Source organism: Salarias fasciatus, chromosome 5 (genome assembly GCF_902148845.1).
Source record: "Salarias fasciatus chromosome 5, fSalaFa1.1, whole genome shotgun sequence".
In the NCBI taxonomy this organism is placed as follows: domain Eukaryota; kingdom Metazoa; phylum Chordata; class Actinopteri; order Blenniiformes; family Blenniidae; genus Salarias; species Salarias fasciatus.
The window spans coordinates 5,680,255-5,703,327 of record NC_043749.1 but is presented as its reverse complement, the minus strand read 5'-3'; the positions used below and the strand labels follow the sequence as shown (position 1 = coordinate 5,703,327).

General features: G+C 42.8%; 1 protein-coding gene across 1 annotated transcript in view; it reads left to right on the top strand.

Moving 5' to 3' along the window:
* The first annotated feature begins 4,665 nt into the window (after positions 1–4,665).
* Positions 4,666–23,073, top strand: part of tafa4b (TAFA chemokine like family member 4b) — a 29,101-nt gene continuing 10,693 nt past the window's right edge. Inside the window, exons 1-3 of the mRNA XM_030091767.1 lie at positions 4,666–4,832; positions 5,762–5,877; positions 13,546–13,701. Of these exons, the coding sequence (XP_029947627.1) occupies positions 5,763–5,877; positions 13,546–13,701 (271 nt within the window). The 5' untranslated portion in view covers positions 4,666–4,832; position 5,762. The remainder of the gene's footprint in view (positions 4,833–5,761; positions 5,878–13,545; positions 13,702–23,073) is intronic.

Below are 23,073 nucleotides of genomic sequence, written 5' to 3'. Positions count from 1 at the left end.
AGAGGCGAGAGAGCAGAGATGCTTATCGCAGTGCTGATAAAGGCAGAAGAGGGGAGAAACAAACAGCCGCAGAACTGTATGGAGTCATGGCTACAGTAAAGAGCGATTGCGTGAGACGGAAGGAGGAACAAACAAACAAGAAGCAGGAAAACAGTGGGCCGAACAGAGAGGGGGCTTCGCTCCATGAATACATACTGCTGTGTTAATTTAAGTTAGGACATTGTGTGTCTCACACACACGCACCCGGTGCTGATTTGCCCAGCGACCCAAAAGAAATGGCGAGAAGCAACATGCTACAATGGCTCGGAGCAGGAAGCACACATATAGACGCCTAACTGAATGTTAATACTGTGCATATCGGCAGAAATCTGAAACGCTTCACACAAGACTCCTACGGGCTTTGTGCTTTTGCCCGTTTCATTTTCAATATCTTTCCGCCTTAGGGAGATGCACTTTGTTTTACACTGATATGCTTTTTGTCTGCTCGCTCCGTGTCTGGGCGGAGAGAATCGGGACACCCAGATACTGGTGCCACACTCACGCGCTCGTCGCTCTTATTTATTTTCATCTTTCACAGTTGCACACAAGAGTTCAAGTAAAACTCACATCCTCTGCCAAGAAACTATGCATTTTTTATTATTAGTTGAATCTCTCATCAAAATGCTACAAAGTGTGTGTGTGTGTGTTAATTCCTGAAAGTTGCCGGCACTGCATATTCACTCAGGAGGCTTCATTGTAATGCTATGATTAAAACTGAAGTGACATTTGTTGTGCTCCATCACTGGAGGAGTGATTTTCTTTTCCTTAAACAAATTCAATACCATCAGTGCTTGGTGACCCATTGTTGAAAGGCTGCCTTTTATTTCATCATTTACATTTTGAAAGATGAAAAAAAAAATGTTTCCCCCCTGAAGTTTTTTAATATTCAGATGTGGTGATGAGAACACATTGTGACCTATTGTTATTCAAAACAAGTCTGGCAAATCTAGTGGTAGAACCCGAGGCTCATACTTTTAAGGGTTATACTTTATTTATTTATTTATTTATTTATTTATTTATTTATTTATTTATTTATTTATTTATTTATGTCCTCTTATTGATATGACGCATGATTGATATGACATTATTTTTCAACATTCTGTGTTTGAAATAAAATATTCCTCCTATCTACACTTTCTTTCTCTCTCAGTAAATAGATATGTAAAAAAAGTATAAATATACATCGAAAGACTCCAAAATTATAACAACAAAAATCCACTTTCCATGCAGCAGTGGATGAAATGGGACAAAAATACTTTTCCATGGATACCCACAGAAGTGTCCGTCCTTCATAGCATTTACAGACAAAATTTATTTGGAAAATATAAACGTTTTTATGTTACTGACAGTCAAATTGAAGTTGTGTTAAATGAAGATAAATTGATAAAAATATGCTGCTATGGTATAAGAATATATGAGGTGAATCAAATGAAGGAGGAGAGCATCATGTTATCAGATGTTTTGCACAGTGTAGTGATGGACGAACATGAGATGTGTTCATCCTGGAGCTACAAAAACTCTGAATTAAATACATAATTTGCATCCTTCAGAACATTTAGAACATTCATTGTTTAATATCTGGTGAGTAAAGTTTAGTCTTTAGTTTCAGTCTTCAGTCATCCATTGGTTAGACAGACGCCGTGCTCACCAAGCATCACAAAACAATAGAAATGAACCACAGTTTGTATTACATCACTAGTTTCCATTAATCGTTTCTTCGTCCTGTTTGTTTACTTTCGTTTTTTTGATGAAATTTGTTTCACTGTAAGAAAGATTTGACGAAGGCGAATGACTTTCAGACTGCGTGGCCGCGATGAATGTTGCACTGGGTTGAATCATCCTCAGGTGACTGGAGCGAACACGTCGACACGGACCTGTCGATGAACGCCGTGCTGCACTGAACAGGCGACAGTGGGGTTGCAGCATAATGGCATGCTTTCTGTTCCTCGCAGGCTCGTCAGGCAGGAACTTCCTGTACCGGCCTGACAAATGACACAAACCCAGTGACTGACGAACAGCACAGTGTCAGTAACAGCCACATCATCGCAGCACAAAGAGTGTGAAGGTTGTGTTTTTGATTCGTGTATGCTGATGAGGTCAGAGGCTGCCTGTGTGCGCAAGTGCCATTTCTCCATTTGTTGTGCTTCTGTTTGTGGTTGTGCGCGTGTGTTTGAAGAGCGCTCGGCAGATGATGGCGTTTGGATGCAGGGCACACGAGTGTATTTGTGGCAGAGGTTGCGATTGTCTGGTTGCATGTCAATGAGCCCGTGTGTCACTCCTGTGTGATTACTGTGGGAGACGACACAACTCTGAGCCGCTCAGCCCCCCCCCAACCACACACACACACACACACACACACACACACACACACACACACACACACACCACCCCCCGAGAGGACGGGGAGACGCTGATGTGGAAGGAGGGATAATTTTAGAAAGAGCGAGACCTGATGTTCTCAGATAATCTTCAGCATTTCCCTGCACTATTTGGTAACATTACACAATGCATGTGTGTGTGTGTGTGTGTGTGTGTGTGTGTGTGTGTGTGTGCATGCGTGCGTGTGTGCGTGTGTGTGCGTGTGTGTGGGCAAATCCAACAGCTCTTCACAGACGTGATGGCCAGCTGAGCTCCTCTCTCCTCCATCACACACCTCTCTACTTCCCCCAACACGATGCCTCCAGGGACTTGTCCCTTTTGGGCGATTTGCATCTTGCATACATAAATGTGTGTGTGTGTGTGTGTGTGTGTGTGTGTGTGTGTGTGTGTGTGTGTGTGTGTGTGTGTGAGGTTGTGTGTTTTCATCAGCATGAGTACAGATGGTTTTTCCATATTTACCTCCGTTATAAGGCCACGATCGGTGGTCTGTGAGGGATCCAGTAAAGGTGACAACGCCGCTGTGACTGATGGGACGCTCGGTCCCCCGAGCCTCTGTGAGTTGCATCTGGAGACCACACACACATGCACACACACACACACACACACACACACACACACACACACACACACACACACACACACACACACACACACACATGCACGCACACACACGTACACTTGTGCTCTTTTAATGAGTGTATCAGAGAACAAAGCTGATAAAAATGCATGCCATGGCCCAGCCTTTAAAAAGGGAATAAGAAATGGGCTTCTGTGCAGCCATGCAGCATGCCTAATCACTCCACACAGCACATATGCACCTTGAATACTTTCACATACAGTACTGAACACACACACACACACACACACACACACACACACCACACAAATGTAAACTAAAAATATATTTAAAAAAAAACAGTGCATCTGTATGGTTGGGATCACTTATGGTGTTTCTACATTTGCATTTCACATCCTCTGCAGAAACAGAAGCTAAGATGCCTTCATACATACAGACGTGCACTTCTTACAGTGTATCTGTTAACATAATCCATTATGCAGCGCAGGGTTATATTTACTCACTTCCCGTAAAGTTTTCTTTTTTTATTTTCCACAGTCGATCCTATCATTTGCCTATCCATTTTCCACCTGTCCTCTGTCTCTCCTTCCTCCCTTCATGCCTGTCTCGCTCTGTTTGACCGGTGTCAGGAATTGCTTATCGCAAACTGCAGCCACTTACTTTGCCTGTGTTTCGCTGCCCTGCCAAGTTCTCACCTCTGTAGAAATAAGTGTTTGCTCCTGAGGTAACTCTCCTCCAGCTCTGGCAGATTTACGGTCCTTGCTGTTGGATTCTTGTCCACTAGGGGGCAGTGGCGCTACACAGATGACCATGGAAGAGGCGTCAGGGCCTGAGTGGCTCTGCTGCCATCCCAGGAAGTTTCTGAGCATATTAACTGGACTGAGCCGCATTTCAATGAGTCGGCATGAATAATGAAGGTTCGAGGAAGGGGAGAGCATTTTGTTATTAATGTGAATCTGCTGTCTTTCATTTAGATTGCACAGTTAGTCCCTCTGTAAAGAGAGGTGTGTTGACACACTGTTCCAGCTGGATGATGATTTACTGTGTGTCTATAAAAGTGTGTAAAGCTGCACATGCACCAGAGGCTGTCACTCAGGTGTAATTAGGGAGAGTCTCTTCTGCTGTCTCCTGAAGACTTTTCAATTTACCTTGCAAACACTGTGTCAGTGTGCTGGATGTGTGAATGTGTGTGTGTGTCTGTAGAGAGTGACGGGAGACGACTTGTGTTCATGGCGTTTTGGCTGAGAGACTATTGTGGAGTTTTCTCTTATGCACACTCATTTAGACATCAATCTAATTTTTAATTCTTAGTTTGTCATGCTTGATGTTTTAGTGCGTGCGTGTGTGTGCGTGCGCGTGTGAGCATGACGTGTGTGAGAAGGAGGGGAGCTGTGTGTGATGTTTAGAGTGGGGATCACATTCAGCCTGGGGGTAGGTGAACCCATTGTAAACAATGGATCTGACAGAATCTAGGCCTTCACATCTCCACCCCCTCCCGTGTGTGTAAACGTGTATGTGTGTGTGTGCACGTTTGTGTGTGTGTGTGTGAAGGTTTGTGTCTCTGTGTAGACCTTCATGCGAGGCCATTGGAGGCCACTGAGGCACCGCAGGGCAGACTGGCCCTTCTGACAGAGCGTCTTTGTGCCGCCTTTCTCCACAGGGTTCTTCTGTTTGAAGTGAGGAAGAGGAGAAGCAGGAGGAGGAGGAAGAAGAAGAGGAGGAGGAGGAAGAGGAGGAGAATTGAGGTGTGAGTGAATGCAGCCATGGCCTGTGACCCTTGTCCATAGAGAGGCTGCACTTTGGAAGAGAGACCAAAGGAGACAGAGACAACCAACAGGTGAGAGGACATCCTGTAAACACACGAAAACACGGCTGGAAGCAAACAACCAATAAACAAGTATTTTTAATTCACATTTGTTTTAAACATTTTTATTACTTTGTCTTTTTAAACCCCAAAGAGCGGAGAAAATAAACAATTCATTATTTTTTTCCAATCGTCTTTATTCTGCCGCTGTAATAGTTGAATCACTTTCTTTCCAACAAAAATGTGCCAATTATTCACTGATTCAACGGCTCAAATGTGAGGATTTCTCACTTTTACTCATTATATGTGAAGGTTAACAGATTTTTTTTTGTGAGTGTGTGCGCTTGGACTGTTGATCAGACTAAACAAGCAAATTAAAGAAGTTCCCTTGAAGTCAGGTAATGTGTGATCGATAACCGTTCCCTGGTTTTCTGACATCACAAACTGCTATTATCAGACATTTATTAGCCTGTTCTTTCTGGGCAGAGCTCCGTTTCTTCTTTCATAACCTGTTATGACTCGTAAAGTCAACACTTGTAATTTGCTGCTGGCAGAAGCAAATTGGAGACGTTAATCCTAATGTAAAACTAATAAGCGTGAGGATGCTTGTAGCGCAGTGGCACTGCCGATGAGTTAGCCTCAGCCTACTGTGAGTGTGTGTGTGTGTGTGTGTGTGTGTGCGTGCGTGATTGAGAGCAACACTCTGAAGCTCTGTTTTTAGGATTGCCACTTTTTTCTTTGACCTTTTCCGGCTCACCTTTTATATTGTTTCTACTTGCTGGAAAAACAAGACTTAGTGTTTGCTGTTCTGTCCCACCTCCTGTGTGTGTGTGTGTGTGTGTGTGTGTGTGTGTGTGTGTGTGTGTGTGTGTGTCAGGGTGAGGGATTCTAACCTCATCTCGTGCCCTCTTCTTCCTCTTCTCCTCACTTCTCTCCCTCTTTGCCCTCCCCTCTCCTCTCAGGATGAAACTGTGGGGGAGGTCAGCTTGGCCTTGGCAGGTGGCCTTCCTCGTTGCCTTGGTGATGCTCTGCGTTGACCCGGCGTCTGCTGGCAACCGTAACCATCGGGGACCGACAGGTACACCGGGTCTTGCTCCGAACTCCCCTTCCAGCACCGCGAGAGGTTAATTACACTGTCACTTCAGAGGGGGAACACATGTTCCCCGGGCCTGTCGCTGACTGGAGCCGTCCACATCCTGGATGAAGGGAGGAGGAGGAGGAGGAGGAGGAGGAGGAGGTGCAGGGGCTTAGAGTGGGGACAATTCGCTCCATTCCTCAATATGACAGAATGTAATCTAGACAGGACCTGGTTTTGGGTTTGGATGCAAACATACCTTTGTTTGAGGGATCCAGCCCATGCCGATACAAATGGCACTTAAGCTGTCAAGAGCTGTCAACACAAATAGATCAGTGGCGCTGAGATCTGATCTTTCCACCGCGCTCGTATCTCCATGCTATTGTTCTGGAGCTGTCTGACTCTTAGTGCTTCGGCGTTGCCATAAAATTGTGGAGTCTGCGTCTTGTCTAAGAAGCTCATGACTCTTAATCCTCCAGCTCATTACTGTAGACATTAATATTCAGAGCTCAATCAAAGCGCCCCTCTACTCACTCCCCATGAAGAAAAGACAGAAAGCACAGCACGCGCTTACCGAATTCAGGCCTTCAAGACAAATCTATTCTCCATCTTTAATTTCCATAAGGTCCCCTCAAAAAAATAAGCGAGCACCGCAGCCCTGTTAATATTTCACTGCTTGCTGACTAAAGGGACAGACGTGCTGAGTCACGGTGTCTTGCACCATGCCTTCTTGTCTTCAGCCTCCCATGTCGCCTCCTCCTGGCACTTAATTATGACAATATCCTTAATTATCCCTGTTTTCTTCACTCACGCCGCTCGTGTTTTGCAAAGTGACCTTTATGCGCTGCAGAAATGCGACCAGCATCCAGCCTGTTGGGTGTGACATGGTATTAGTCTCCTTTTGACAGAGAGGAGGCAGCCTGCTTACGGCGGGGACACTGCTAATTGCGGGCCCCGTGCGCTGTGAAGGTCAGCACGGGTTGCCTGTTCCCTTCTTCTTCTGAAAAAGATGTCTTGCTCCCGAACTGACTACTGCTTTTTTATTTGAGGGTTTTCTCTAATTGGTGAAAGTTTAAGACTTGTCGACTGTGAATACCAACAACACACACACACACACACATATGCACACACTCTTGTGTGATACACACATGGCGATTTCAGGCTGAAAAATAATTGGGTGTGTGTTATGACTGCTGGATACATTTTCAGTAGTTTCTTCTTAGTGCTGTTTTACTGGCTGGTGAGTCAAACGTGTGTTTGATGTGTGTGTGTGTGAGAGTGTGTGTGTGTGCTGTGGTATACCACTTTTCAGCCACTTGGTGGCTCCAGAGGTCAAAAAATGCTCCTCTGAAAGGCAGTGCAATTCTTTTTTTTTCTTCCCTCTTTCTTTCTTTATCTCATTTGCTCAGTGTCATTCTTAGTGGCAATCTGTGAATTTGCTCAAACACACCTCAAAATAAATCTGTAATGGGATTGGAGGGAATGATTCCAATTAGCCATGCAGACGAGGTTTGATTGACAGCTTGGGAAAAAGGTAACACCTCTCCTGGGAATAAATTGTTCCTCATTTCACAGAGTTTCTGCTTCTTCTGTGCAGGAACGGTGTCTTAAATCCAGTTTGAAGGAATTTACGCTGCCTTTCATCTGATCTACAGGCAAAATGTAGGAATCTGTTGCCCTGGTGCAGAAAAGCCCCCATGGGGTTCGATTCTTTTGGTCCTGAATGCTCACATTAACACATGTTAATCAGGGGAAATTCACATAATTACTCGGGTACAGGTAGAAGCCATTTCCTCCTGAGTATTTATGATTATCACCGTAAAAGCGAAGACTTACAGAGTTTCTAAATACTTTAACACACCCCCACATTGTTAACATTTATTTTCTCCTTCTGGATGGTTTTTCATGTTTTTGCCATGTGAAGCAATTTGTAAGAAAATTGTGGAACAAATTTTAATCCAGGATCCGTCGGAACCTTCAGACAGCGGCAGGAAAACACACCGGTGGTTAAAGAATCTGAGTTTCCTGTTGGTTTGCTCTTACAGCAATGCTTCCCTGCAACGCATTCCTGTACTGTGAGGATGAATTATTCAGAGATGTGGGAACTACATATCTTTTTACTTTTTTTTTTTATTGTTTTAAATTAATCTTGAATTCAGATTTTTGATACCAGATATGTCACATTGCTTAAGCTCTTTAAGAACAAGATGCCTGTGCCCTCAAAACTGTAATTAAATCCTTTTTTTTTACATGAGTTTATTCACATCTGTTGAACATTATTGTCCAGGAGAAGAAGCACACATACTTTAAAAGCAATCTTGCTGTGAACAAAGTTCCCACTGCTTCATTTCTGCCTGTTTGAACACACACACAACAGTTTATGAATGCCCCTGTAAGACTGCTTGCAATATGTCTCTTTAAAAGCGGTGGCAGCAGCAAGGTCAAGTGAGCACGTCTGAATGGGGATGGATTTGTTTCCTGGCTATACCAGTGACCTGGTAGGGTCATTAGCATATATCTGGTTGAGGCTGGATGTGGGCCTGTAAAACACTGATAATGTCTGGAGGATTGATGAGCCGCCAGGCCTGGGTTGAGGTGGCGGGGCGTTCAAAAATAAAGAAGTAATTCTCATTAGCAGCTTTCGGGGCGGGGGAGGCAATAGTTTGTGGTAGAAGATGGGATAGGTGCAAACATCTGACCTTGTTTTCGCACGACAAATGGCCTCCTGAAACTTTCCCGTGCGTTCCCACAGAGACGCTCGGCACATCACCTCTGCATTGACTTTGCCACCCTCCGACAGATTTGCTCGATACCCGCTCTTTCATAGCCGCGGACATGCTTGTCAGGTATTGACAAGGAGAAAGACACAGCTTTTTTGATAAATTGTACAGTGCTCCTGCTCGCCCGTGTCTGTCAGAATACATCAATCGCCTGGCTAACCCATCAGTTCAAGGTAGCTTGGTCTGTTGGCTGCCCAGCTACTGCTGCCACTCTCCGCCACCCCACCTCCCACCTCACCTCCATTTTGCCTGCCTGCAGGAATAAAGGCATTTAGCCATGCTTGAGAAGTCTTTTCATCTCAGCTTGTGCTGGGCTCTATTACACTCAGATGGCCATAACAGAATGGTTTAAAGGCAACACTGAGACATTAGATACACTGTTATTATGTGTGTATATAGCTGGAAGCTGCCTGCTCAACACATGACTCCTAAGCAGACGAGGGTTGAGCGGCGCTCTCAACAGGGAAGACACAAGAGGCGATGGCTCTCTGCCCTCCCTCCTCTCCTGTCTGGGATTTTTTTTTTCTTTTTTTGACTATATCAAGTCATACTTTTTGGTCTAGGATCAGTGTTAGTGGTACTGCTGCTCCTGATACTCTGATCCTCTCAGGAAGAAGAAACATTGACATGTTGCTTGCTAGTTCTAAATATAATAAAGATCTCTTTGTCAACATGTTGATGCTAACATTTAGCTCCGCATACAGCTTTTTCACTGTGAAAATAAATATGCTGAAAGCAACATTACATGTCATGTTTTCGTTGGTGATTTTGATTCATTTCCACCATCCGCTCATCAATGGTACATACAATGCTTTTAGAGCCAGGATATCATTTTAAGTAATTCCACTTTTGTGCAGCGGGTGGTAGCAGTGAGTTTTGATGCTCGTTGAATTTCCCGATCATTCGTGGCTGAGTGACTCAGTGTACCATCTTGTGGTACAGCGTGGTATTACAGCACTGATCAGGCTAGCAGCTGGTCACCTTGTTAAATATATAAGGTTTGTATACGTTTTGTAATGACCTTAAGCATGTAGCTTTGACGCTAGGCCAAACCACATTTACACTTCAAGGTTAAGCATACGTGAGTATTCCTATCAGTCCTTACTAGTGCCTGTTAACGCTGCAGAGAGTGCCAGACGAGTGCTTGTTCTGGAAGTGAAAATCCATCTGCTGTGTGGCTTGGGTATGAGGATGTTTGCACAAAGGCTGTTATCACCTATAATTTATGTATTTCTGTTCATCACCTCATAAAATCATGCGCTTAATGATTTTTAGAACATTTTTTGGGAATGAGTATAATAAATTGACCTTTTGCATCCATTTTTATTGCTGTGGAACTGGAAACAAAAGACGTCTGTGTATTGACGGGAAATGTCAGCTGCCCATTATTAAAGCAATAAACTAAACAATACAATCAGCGCACTGATATAAATGACTGATGTAACAAAGACTTCAATTATGGCTCACTGTGTTCTGTGGATTTGCATTTTACACCCATTTCTGAGTCATCACGGAGGAACTTTTGGACTGACAGCCACTTCAACTTTCCTTCGCAGCTTTTATCTACAAGAATTGGCTTGCTTTTACTTGCCAGACATAAATTTTACTGAAACGAGTTCACATTTTGTAAGATAAATGAAAAACTAACCTGATATGTTGACAGCATATATAGTGGACGTATTTTCCACATTATTTTGCTCCAACTACTTCCAAAGCAACAGACCGTCGTCAGTGATGGGGGAAAAAAGGTTTTTCTGCATGCAGCGTGTTGTGCTGCTCCCTGATGAAGGACAGATTGGCAACATCTGAAACGCGCTGAAGTTGTTTTGAGTGTCCTTTTGAACTGGCCATGAAAGAAAGCATTTTAAAGCATTTGCTTGAAGAGCACCTTGGACTCTTTTCTATTTCATTAAGCTGCATCTGTAACGCGGCAAGAAAACCCAGCGGAGGCCCTCGATCCTGTCGTCTTTAAATAACAGACTTCACTTCCACAGAAGCATGTGGACTGTGTTCATATTTTACATCAGCCCCAGTTTACCTCATTTGCATCATATGTGCCTACTTTGTTAGGATTTTTAATTAGGGTGTGAACGCACGCGCACACATGAATAAAAAAGGTGCATAAATAAAGTTCAGGTGTGTTTATCATGCGCAGCCTCAAAGCTTTTTACAGTTTTGAAATACAAACAGCTTCTGCCCAGGCCTCATATACAGGCAATAAAGAGGAGAGACCAGTGCACCTCCTGACCTCATTATGCCAACGGGGGGCGGGCTGCTCTTTGTTCTCTCTGCAGCCTGTGACACCACTTTTCCTTCTCCTGGTCGACTCTCTGCATCTCTTTCTTTCTCGCTAACAAGCTGCGCATTTTCCAGATAGAGCCGTCTGATTGCACAGTCTTACAGCTCTGCAATGGCAAGTGGAATTAATTTTCAGTATGGAGTAATTACAATGAAAGATTAAACAAGGGGCCCTGATTGTGCTTGAAGGAGACTTTAATTTTTTTTTTTTTGTACATGGGTACATTGAGCTTTAATTGTGAGCATTGCTGTTGTTAATTATAGTCCCTCTTCCAATGAGTTCTGTTCAGTTTATTCTGTTCTTAACTTTTATCAGCTGATAGAGGCTCTATTTGTGTGTGTGTGTGTGTGTGTGTGTGTGTGTGTGTAGGGAGCGTTGGTAATCCAGCAGCTGCTCCAGCCTCAGGAGAGGCCGAGACAGAGGAGTGAGGGAAATGAAAGTGGAGGGATGATAGCGGAGGGGCGCCCTCAGAGAGCCAGGGATCATTGATGGGGCTCTCTGGAGAAGAGAACAAACAAACTTTAAATCAGAAAGGATGAGAGAGGCCATGGCCTGCAGAAATGGAACCCACTTCTGAGTGTGTGTGTATGTGTATGTGTGTGTGCGTGCGTGTGTGTGTGTGTGTTTGCACACACTTTTGTGTTCGTCTGCCCCGCACACTCAGTCGAGCATGAAAAGTTTTGGAGTCTGGGTAAAAATCTCGCACATAAATGAAATCTGGGCTCATGGTACAGTATAACCAAGGTTTTTCCAAGGCTGTAAAGAGGCTTATAGGTGGTAATGTCGCCAGTAGGGTTTGCTGCGCTCGAGGAAACCGTGCCAGAGACTCTCAAGAGTCCACAACAAGCTTTGAGAAGGAAGATAAGACAGCTGGAATCCATTCAGAAGCCATAAGCAAAGATTAGATTCGCTAAACATCGTACCCAGCAGTGGTGGTCGGCACGTTTTTCCTGAGGTGGGTGCAGCGACCTCTCTCCTAAGGGACCCGTGGATTTAATGTGCTGAGTAAAATGCAGCATTAACAGAGACCCTAAACATTAACACACAACATAAGCCCATTTTCACATTATGATCGCAGCACTGTCAGTCGCCACATACGTACTAAAAGCGCTCTCATGGGATGAAGCCATGTTCTGATGTATTTATTTAGGCTGTTTCCATGGAAGACGGGAAAAGAAAACTGCATGAAAAAAGATGCAACGATTCACTAACACACACACAAAACACACAAACATACACGTGCTTGGTTGGATCGTAGAGACAATGCGTTGGATGATTTCCATTCGCTGCAGACTTGTTCTTAACTCAGCTGTTAACCTTTCCCCTCAAACCTTTCACCTCACACAAACGTGGCCACAAAACATGTCATCACCTGAACATTGATTGACTTTCCTCGATTATTGTTCTCACACTGAGCGCAGTCAGGTTAGCTCCTCACCAGAATGGCATAACCAGAAGACACAGAGTTACCTGCATATGATCACGCGCGCTTCTCTTCACTAAACTTTGCATTGACGTAATTCCCTGCAGACTTACCCAAGACAGCTTGCTTAACTTTGAGCTTTGCTCTAAACCTCATCTGAAATCTAAACATGACTTTATTTTGACTACATTTTAGGCACATATAAGGACTCATATTGTGACAGAACAGATTTCAGTCCTTTATATGCACTATATTTACATGCTCACATGCACGCACACATTTACACGCGAGCGCTCATTGTATGACAGGATCAAAAGCTCAGGGTGAACATTTACTCTGAGTTTCGTGTGTCCTTCCGTCCCTTTGCTGTCAGCAGAGAGCTCTGATTAACCAGATCAAGGTCGGCTGTGATACGTTTAGATAATCAGGAGAGCTGAGATGTTGTTTGCATGTTGAAGGGTTCAGGTGAAAATGCAATTCTCATTACTGCAATAGATATTTTCAGCAGCAGATGGGAATAACAGGAGCTAACGCAGACTTACAGTATCCTCACAGGGCTTTATTATCAGTACAGTTTATGTTCTTGCCCGGCACCATAACTACTTTAACCCTTACATGCGTGCACGTGCACAGCAACATGAAAACATGACGGACTTAGATCAGGCATCACGCTAATCTAAGTGCATCCTGCTTATGTGTTGCTCCATCACGCTGCTCCCTCATAAACTGTGCATGTCTGAGCTGAGATCAAATGTTTTTGTTCTCCTGAAAAGACTCTAAAGACAGCATTTTTTCCCTTTTTCAACATTGGCTGCACTCATTTTTCTTTTCTCTGACACAATGACAACAACAGAGCCTCCTCTGTGACAAAGTTAATGAGGGTACTGGGCTGAGAATAAAAGCAAAGTATCACTAAAGAGTGTTTACTTATGAATCAAAGACTGCGAGACTGGAATAAAATGAGGAGTTTAAACAAAACTAAATTATTCAACAGATTTGTTTAATCCTTAGAGAGGCTGGTGCAGATTTGATTGTTATTTACAGCCCAAATGCATTTGAATTTAAACTTGATTATTTGCAACAGCAAGCTGACAAAACAGCAATAAAACATCCTTTTAAGTCTGCGGATGTCTTCTGTATAATCCTGTCCTCTCTCTCTTTCTCCACAGTGTCATACCAGGTGAAGCAGGGGACGTGCGAGGTGGTGGCTGTGCACCGCTGCTGCAATAAGAATAAGATCGAGGAGCGTTCTCAAACAGTCAAATGTTCCTGTTTCCCGGGGCAGGTCGCCGGCACCACCAGGGCCAGACCCTCCTGTGTGGAAGGTAACAAAAAAAAAAAAAACCCACAGGACCGAGACCGACAGTTAAAATCTGATTTAAACTGAACACATTGTGCACAAGCTTTGAATGTGTGTGTGTGTGTGTGTGTGTGTGTGTGTGTGTGTGTGTGTGTGTGTGTGTGTGTGTGTGTGTGTGTGTGTGTTGATACCAGACTGTCATTCTTATGAAACTTCAATAGAAACACACCATATTATTCAATACTATAACAGATTCAAGGTAAAGAAAACACTTTTTTACCTTTAAAATGAAGGTTTTGCTCAGCTTCTGTGTTTAACCCTATCACTACAGTGGGAGCACTGTTGCTCAGGGGCTCATAGTGATAACCAGCTGGCTGCTGGAATCAAACTAGCACACATCAAATCCCAAACCTTATTCTCTAACCTCTGGACCGCCGCTGCTTTACACCAAAAGATGTAGCTACAATGAAAGGAGCTCAGTCCATTCACTGGGAGTGAGTTGCTCTTCAGCGTCTTGCTCAAGGGCATGTTGACTCTTCAATATATGAACAGAGGGAGCTGGGGAATCGAACCTGCAACATTCCAATTGCGAGATGACAATTCCACCAGCTGAGTCAATCATTTAAAATAAAGGAAGCTGATCCCAGTTAGTGGGGTTCATGCAGCCACTTTCTCTCCAAAACTAAATAAAGTTATGTTTGAGGGACACCTCATTTCCCTATATAAGCACTTATTTCGCTAAAAACACAAGTTTGAAGTGACATGTTCCACATTTCACAGTTTCAGACACTGTCGAGGCTGTATTTGGATTTTTATTGGCTTCAGCATGAAGAAAACTCCCCAGAATACAGAGTGAACTCTCAGGCATTTGCTACAGTCTTACAGGCAGAGAAAAGGAGGGTTTTTGACTTTAAAAATACCAGAATAATCATTTAGTACAGATCAGGAGATAAATTAACAATAAGCCCTTTGACTCAAGATGAAAACTGGAAACCGTTTCTCTTCAAATATCTCATTAACTATCAGCGGAGTCAGATTTCCACACTGTCTATTCTGTATGAGCATAAATCATTGAAGCTTCGTGACATCCACAGTGGGGAGAGTGTCCAGCTTCCCTGTTTTATGGTTTTTCTCCTTCTCTGCCAGACTTGTTTGGTATCTATCGGAAACCTCGGGAACGCCGCTTGAATCCAGAATGAGGATTTTGCAGCAGGTTTGGGGCAGTGCTGGGCTGCGCCACATGTTCTTTGTAATAATTGACGCACCGCTGAATCTGACAGGGTCACCGAGGCTAAAAATGTTTTTAATCATCTTGCATCATTAAAGCCGCCACACGAAACTTCTCACCTAAAACAAATCATTACCAGATTCATTTTGAAATATTAGCAACATAAATAAATGAGTCAGTTGCATGAAAGATTAATAGGTTGTGCTTTATTTTAAATTGCTGCCAGGTTGGATCCAGTGTGAAAATTACTTTTTTATGGCGTGCCGCTGCTTTATTGAAGACACTTTTTCTTCTTCCAACACAAACAGAGCTGCACCTGTGGTTTTTAAAAGTGCTTGAAAGTATTAAATGCTGACAGAAAAAGAAGGCATCCATTCTGCCCCTGGTTGGTGAAAGGAAACATAACTGTAGAGAGAGAAAAAAAATCTCCCCTTAGCTGTACTTTGCTTATTCTAATGAATAATTGGAATTAAACTGAAAAAGTTATTGTAGAACCACATGCACTGAGACACCTTTAAAAATATTCCTGTGGGGAAAATGGGAAGCTGCATGTCTCTCCGAGACCAACAGTCTGCGGTTCATCGTGTTCCAAGGAGATTGTGTAACGTGAAAGGTTAAAGCCACTAATGCAGGTAATTGAAGCCCAGTCGCCAGCGTCTCCTCGGCTTTCTTATTCCCCCACGTCAAATGAAAGGAGAGGCAAATATACGACATCAGACTGGAAGTTCAAACCACAATTTAAAAGCACTGATATTATTTGGGACGGAGGTCCATCTTACATCTAGCAGGCTCACTTGAGTATACGACAGATGGCGATAGAGGAAGTGTTTTCTTGTGATGTTTTTTTATGGACCCAGGTGTAACACTTGGGTGATTAGCAAGTGAGGAAACTTTACAGGTGGAGATAAGGGTGAGGTAGTACCATCAAGTCATTATGTTTCTCTCCATTACGAGTCAGTAAATAAAAGACACAAGTAAAATGTTCATGAATAAACATGCATCCATCTTCTCCACCCAGTTTATGCAGCTAATGGTTTTTTGGGGTGCTGGAGCAGATCACAGCAGGGCACAGCTGGACAGGTGGATAATCAACTGTACAACAAACACTGGCAATGGACACGCTCGCACAATTGAATTGAGGAACACCATCAAAAACCGATCAATAACCAGTGATAACGTACAGACCCCGATGAGCAAACTCCTAAACTGGACTTAGATATTCTCACTGTGAATCAAGAGCAGTGGGCAACTGTGGCTCAGTATGAAGTCTCCCAATCATGTCTTAAGGGTCCTGTCCATGTTTAAACATGCAGCCTCACCACAGAAAGGCCAGTCTAGTGTTTGATCCCTTATTGTTACGAAGAAAGACCACTCACCACTGTACCATCGCACAGTAGTGACAAGTCATTTAAGGTTGAATTACTCCAAATGATGAACCTACTTTTATCCCTCCTGCATCAAGCTGGATGTAACAATTCAGAGAGCGAAGCTGTTTTATCCTTCTGAAGCGTCACAGATGTGAGCTGGTGGATGTGTGCTGTCCAAAAGACTGATCTGAATAGACTTAAAGCTCGGCGATTTTATGATGAAGTTTGGCATGACTTAAAAAGCTTAAACTATAATTAGATAGTTAGTTTTTGGTGGTTTTGGGCAGTGCTTCAAATGATGGGTTGCTATTGAAGAGTATATTTCCCTTAAATTTGACATATGTACTCATTTAATAAAAGAGAAACAGTCACCATTGGGGGTGTTCAAGCTGTAAAATACTTTCAATTAGTCAAGTCTGTTTACCCAAATAAAAGTAAAAACATCACTGTGCAATTTAACCTCCATTTGATTCTGCTCATCCACCCAGTATTATTCCCATAAACAGGTGTGTTTATGCGTGTTGTGTACGTGTGTTTAGAGTGATGACAGACAAGGGAAGCTGCTGCTCGTTTTCATAGACCTTTGTTCCACCCGTTTGTCGGCTCGGAGCGCTCCCGCCCAGCAAGAAACAAGCAGTGTCACTGACCCCTATCATCTACAGGCGCTCTGCAGAGATCACACACACAGACAGACACACACACACACACACGCACGCAGTGTCAGCCAAACTGATCCAATCACAGTGTATTAGCCCCCCACCACAGGAAAACACACAGTTGTCTGCTACGTGAGTGGAGTCTCTGGGCTGTTCACATGGTCCAGGTCAGCCGGGGTCACGGAAGCTGATTCCACACTCGCCGTCGAATGACTAATAAACACACACAAATACAGACTGTGATGTGAGCCGTCTGGACAGACGCAGAACAATCTTTCTTTTGTTTGTTTGTTTTTTATCACACTTGGAACCAGATCAGATTTTTTTTTTTTTTTTTTTTTTTTTTTTTGCTTATTATCATTGTAAATAGAGTATCAGGACATTATCATCCCACAAAGCAGTGAATGAATGATTATCAGGAGGGGGCGAAACAAGACAAAAGACACCTCGCTCGCCCTGCCGGGCTGTTTGTTGACTTCTGTTGACAGAGCACGGACCCATCTAGCAGGAACTAATTAAACTCACTTAGCTGTGTAAATGCAAGCGTTTAATTAAACTGCAGGACATTCTGGACATCCAACAATCACACTGTGTTTATAAGGACTGTTAATTGTTGGTGTCGGCTGTTTTTTCCTATTGTGTTGTCTCTTTTTTCCAATTTATGTTTGAACAGTAATTTCCTTGAATATAACTTTTTACACAAACTGTGCAGATGGGAAGGAGACAACATTTCAAAACAGATTCTGATATATCAAACCAGGAAAATGAAAATATGTATCAAACATGTTGAATATGCATGAAAAAGTGTCACTTGATCATATTTCATACAACATTAATCCTACCTGCATGAAAGGTAATATGGTGCAGTCTAGATAAATATTATCAGAGATGTTTCCATTTCACTCATCTGTTGTAGGTCAAGCATGATATTGAGAAGCATTTATATTTCAGCCAGTTTCCATGTATGAGTTCTGTCAAAGGAGCCTGCTTGTGAAGAAGCTCTTTAGTGTGCATTTATTTCATTTGATGAAAGTCTTATAAAATGCATTTACTTAATCGAGAGAAAAAAAAAAGAGGCAAAAATAATCAATCTTTCTAAAAGGTGAATGTCATTCACTCATATAGTGCATATTTTTTTCTGCAGTTTCAGGGTGAGTCACACAATGAGTAACATCCACGCGCATGCGCACGCCAACTGAAATGATTTCTATTTAAAGCAGTTAACGTCCATTGATGGAAAACTGTGGTTGAGTGTGTTGCTTCGACAGGGTGATATAACATTTCAGAACCACAAACGCAACAGCTGGACGAAGAGCTCTTCTCTGGTCCACGGCATTGTCATCGTTTGTGCTTTCACTGTGCTTTAGATCTGACTTCCTGTGCTGCAAACAAGCACTTTAAATGGCCAGTAACCTTCTACGCTGATAAAAAATAAAACATGTTCTTATCATAACATCCAGACTGTTAAAGACATCTAGGCAAAAAAAAATAAATAAATAAAAATTGCTGAGAAATTGCGCTCTGTTGCCATTTACTACTCATTACAAAAGTCCCCACGAATTCTGTTACTGCTCAGTACCATCAGCAACAAACGATGGTATCAAAAAACTGCCAGGAAGTGTTTCCTCGTTGTACCTTTTCGAAAAATGTTGCAGCAATAAAATGATTTTCAAAGTGTTGGAATAAAAAGAGGATTAAACCAGTTTTCCTCACCAGCTGCCAGCCTTCAGTTCCTCTGCTGCTGTTCCCTCATGCGACCAGTAGACGGAGCTTCTCCCATTGCAATGCAGCGCCTCAGTCTCAGTGTACTATAGTTCATTTCAGCGCTATTTTCCCCCAATAAAACACTAGATTTGTTTTTTAACCTCTCTGATGAGTTCCTAGATGAAAACTATTCCTTGATAATGATAAAATCAGGCAACCATAGCAAAGATGATTGGCTCTGTAATGAAAGTCAGGATAAATAAGGAATCATTTGAAACTTTGTGAACCCTTTCCGAATAGGTATTGCCCTGATGCATTGATTTTGTTTGTTCACATCAAAAACTTGGTATAGTTTGCTGACAGGAAGAAATGACATTGATGAGAGGCTAATCGACTGCTTGTGTGCCCGAAAGTCGCTCAATGATATCCCCTTCTTTTCTTTTTTCTTTTCTTTTCGTGGTCTTAATCATTTTCTTTTGTCTCAGCTCACAAACAAAAACCACACGCACACAAACCGCGCTGTTGCACCTTGGCAGCGTTTACGAAGCTCGCTAATTTCCCATTCAGATCTCACCTCGGAGTCTCACCACTTCTCACCACCAAATCTGGTGCTCAGCGGCACTTATCTCATGAGTCATGTTTGACCTCTGAGTTCACAGCTACAAAAAAGACCTCACGTCATCCAGCACACGCGCACACGCACGCACGCACGCACGCACGCACGCACGGCTCTCACCTTTTGAGCACTGACGGAGTGAGACAAACCCCCTCTCAGTGGAGGGCTTTTGTAGAAAAGCCATAGTGTAAATGGAGTTACATTATTGATGCCTGCTGAAAGAGGAGTAAATGGTTAGAGGTCCCATTACCGGCGGGGCACACCTTTTAAAGCGAACTCCATTCAGAGCAGTCATCTTGAAGCAGATTTGTCGTCTGTTCGCCCACCGTGTATTACAGCTGATAATGACGATGCTATGAGGAAGGAGGAAGAGGAGTTTGTGCCGTGGGTAGGAAGGTCTTTTGGACACGTGATTGATACAGCTCAGGGGGTCAGCCTGAAAAATTCACTGTTTCTGAAAAACATTCTATTCAAGGTAAAGACAAGATCAGTTTTAATCAATTAAAATACGTGTATTGCTTGTATTTTCTGTAGTATACCTTTTTGTTTTGCAAGTTAGTGTTAAGCTGGTGAGGATGCAGGTCGATCTTTGTGCATAGGGTATCTCTGTGTAAGTTGGGGTCACGTCCTGTGTGTGTGTTTGCGTGTATCTTATGACGTTTATTAAAAGTAAGAAATCTGAGAATTTCAGAAAAACAAAATCTCTTACATAATATTGTTCAATCAGGAACTTTGCTAAATAAGAGTCGAGTGGGGTCATTAGGATTGAACTTATCAAATGGAAAGGTGCTCATTATGACTAACAGCTCCTTACAATGAGTCAAACTGCCGATGCATTAATTGCGCTGAGCACATTGAAATTAGAGCTTAAACACCCAGAACTTAATGGGACCACATTAGACAGTATAAATGTGGCATTTTAGATTCATTCTAGCCAGTTATTGACAAGCTTGCATGTTCTCCCTGCTCTGCTTGGCACTTGTACTTTTTTCATGTCTTTGGCCTGAAATGAAGCATATCAGCAAAATGAATGAATGGATAGACAGATGGATCAATGAAGAGCACAAATAGTGCAGAGAGGTTTTGCATCAAGTATTAAAAAATAAACCGTATTTATCCTAGCGTTTGCGTGATTTTCTGTCTGGTCGTTCTTTCTGGTACCAGAACTAAAAGGAGTGGAAATCTGTCCACGGTCTTTGTCATTAAAATGTGTTGCTGGTGAAGGATGAAAGGGAGCATGCTGACCTGATAAAAACAACACTGGATGAGTGGATTTTGTTTTGGTGTGTGATGCGGTGACAGACAAACTGTGTTTCATCACCAGGCCAAGAAATTTAGTTTAGTGTTTCAGCGCACATACACCTGCTGTTGTTTACTATAATATCTGCCCTGTAATATCACGCCTTTTGTCATTTTGTCAGTCTGTTCCCGCATATAATCTTTTTTTTTCCTGACAGTTTTTTTTTTTTTTTTTTTTTTCCAATTCACTTTCCGCTCGTGCTTTCTTGTTGCATACCTGAGTGTGCTGGCATGAATGTGCGAGCCGGGGCAACAGATATGCAGCGCGTTACTAAATCATGGTGGAAAGAGATGGATGCTCCTCTCCACCTGCCTCCTCGCTGCGGGATCACTGAGTGGAACAGTTACAAAGCCTGAGGGTATTCATACGTCTGGGTCCATCCCCAACCCTTCTCTCTTGTGTGTTTGTGTGTGTGTGTTTGTGTTTGTGTGTGTGGAGGTCCATCATATTCCCCTTTAAATAGTAATGACCTGGGAGCAAGGGCATGGGACTGCTTGTGACTGAGGATTACGCCTTGCACTTACTGCACAGCGGGGGCCTGCATGCATGTGCAAATAATAACACACACAAGTGCATCTACGGTGCACAACGGGGGTGCACACATGCGCAAATGCACGAGCACCTGGGTACACACACACACACACACACACACAGAGTCACAAAGTAAAACCTCCCCTTGTTCTTCGACTCCCAGTTTGCTGCACTGAGTGAGTTCAGGCGGTTCCTTTGTAAAGTATTAATAGGGAAACACTCCAACATACACATGCCTGAGTGCACATATTGTAATAGCATGACGTGCCCGACATCAAACAGACTCCGCCATACTTTATACAATGGGAGATGTAATGATTGGATGGATTTTGGTGTATCAAAGGCTAATTTATTATTCCTTATTATTTGACTTCAGATGAAAGGGTGAGAGGTGAAAGAAATCTCTTTGAACCTTGTGACTTTTTTCATTTTCGCTACATGTAATCTTCTGTCGTTGGGTGGGTGGTCGAGCCGGTTGGCTGCTCCGATGTCACATTGCCTTTGTCAGTGTTTCCTAAAATGAAATCATGTTTGAATAATTCACAATGCTAATCAGGATATAGAAAGGCTGAGACAGTCTATAGAAAACAGTGAAATGATGCAACGATGAAAATGGTACTGATGCAAACCATTAAAGCTAATTATAGGATCTCAGAGTAACGGCGTGCACTTTTCTGGGAGATGAAAGCCACATATCTGTACCAAAGCAGCAGAAGGGTCACATAATCACTGCCTGTTGTGTGTATTGTGTATGTCAAGTTAAAAAATGAATTTCTTGATTTTTTTTTTTTAACTTTCTTTCTTACTTTTTAGAGGGGGGACTTGAAGACTATTAGACTTGAGAAAAAAACAGGACTTTGAATATCAAATATTGCTGATAACTGGGGTATATGTACAACATGCAAACATGTCGATACTAAGACATTGTGTAAATATACACACACATTGGTATTCACATACACATCCATTCTTTCTCCAGTTGAGGGTAGTGGGCGGCTGGAGCCGATCTCAGCTGACTGTAGTTTTTGGACATGAGGGAAAACCAGAAAACCCACATATGCACTGAGAAGAAACAAACTCCTCACTAAAAGATGACAAGCTCGTATGTGGTAGATATATATGTATTAGACACGAACTGAAACGTTTAAAATGCTTTTTTCCTCTTTTTAATTCTAACTTGTAAATAATGACAAAATATATTGTTTAGAAAAATATGAGTGAAACTCACAAAATCATTTATTTCTTCCTTCATAAGTGTAGAAATATGAAAAATCAATCTTTTAATGACATTTTCAAATGCACCTCTATTGCAGTGTACTCATACAAACATCCCCACACGGCTATACAGAATATATTCATAAAACATAACAAGTATGCATGCATGCTTTTGTCCTCCAGTGAGGGCAGTAAAGTGGTGCATTAGTGGAAATTATGGACATTTCTTTAAAATAGAGCAATGTTACATACCATTTGCAGTTCCGTTCATCACCAAGGACGTGTTGAAATGCCTGAAAAGATGGAATTCAACATGCATTTTTAATAAAGCAGCATGTAATGTAGCATTACATAGGATAATTGAACTACCATTTTTTTGAGAAATGTGACTGTTTTTATTTTGCATCCAGCCTGAGAAACAAGCACACAGCATCAATTATGTGTGCCTGGGAAGCGGCTGGGCAAGCCTGCAGTTTCAGCTTTGTCCACTTGATGTCACAAACATTACAATGACAATGCAGGCAGTCATCCAGCGAGAAATGAAGCAGGCAGCGCGGGGATGAGCGCTCCTGCAGCAGATGTACTCGTTCAAGTGTGCAGAGACGGAAAAGCTGCAGCCGCGACTGTCAGAACGCTGAGTGACATTTATCAGGCGCATGCTAGATTGACGTGCTGTGATCAGCAGGAGATGAGACGAGGCTGTGGGCCGCCTCCCGGCGCGAGGCCTCTGCAGACCTTATTTAGAGAACCCCAGAGACGAGGCGAGAACCTGGGGAATAG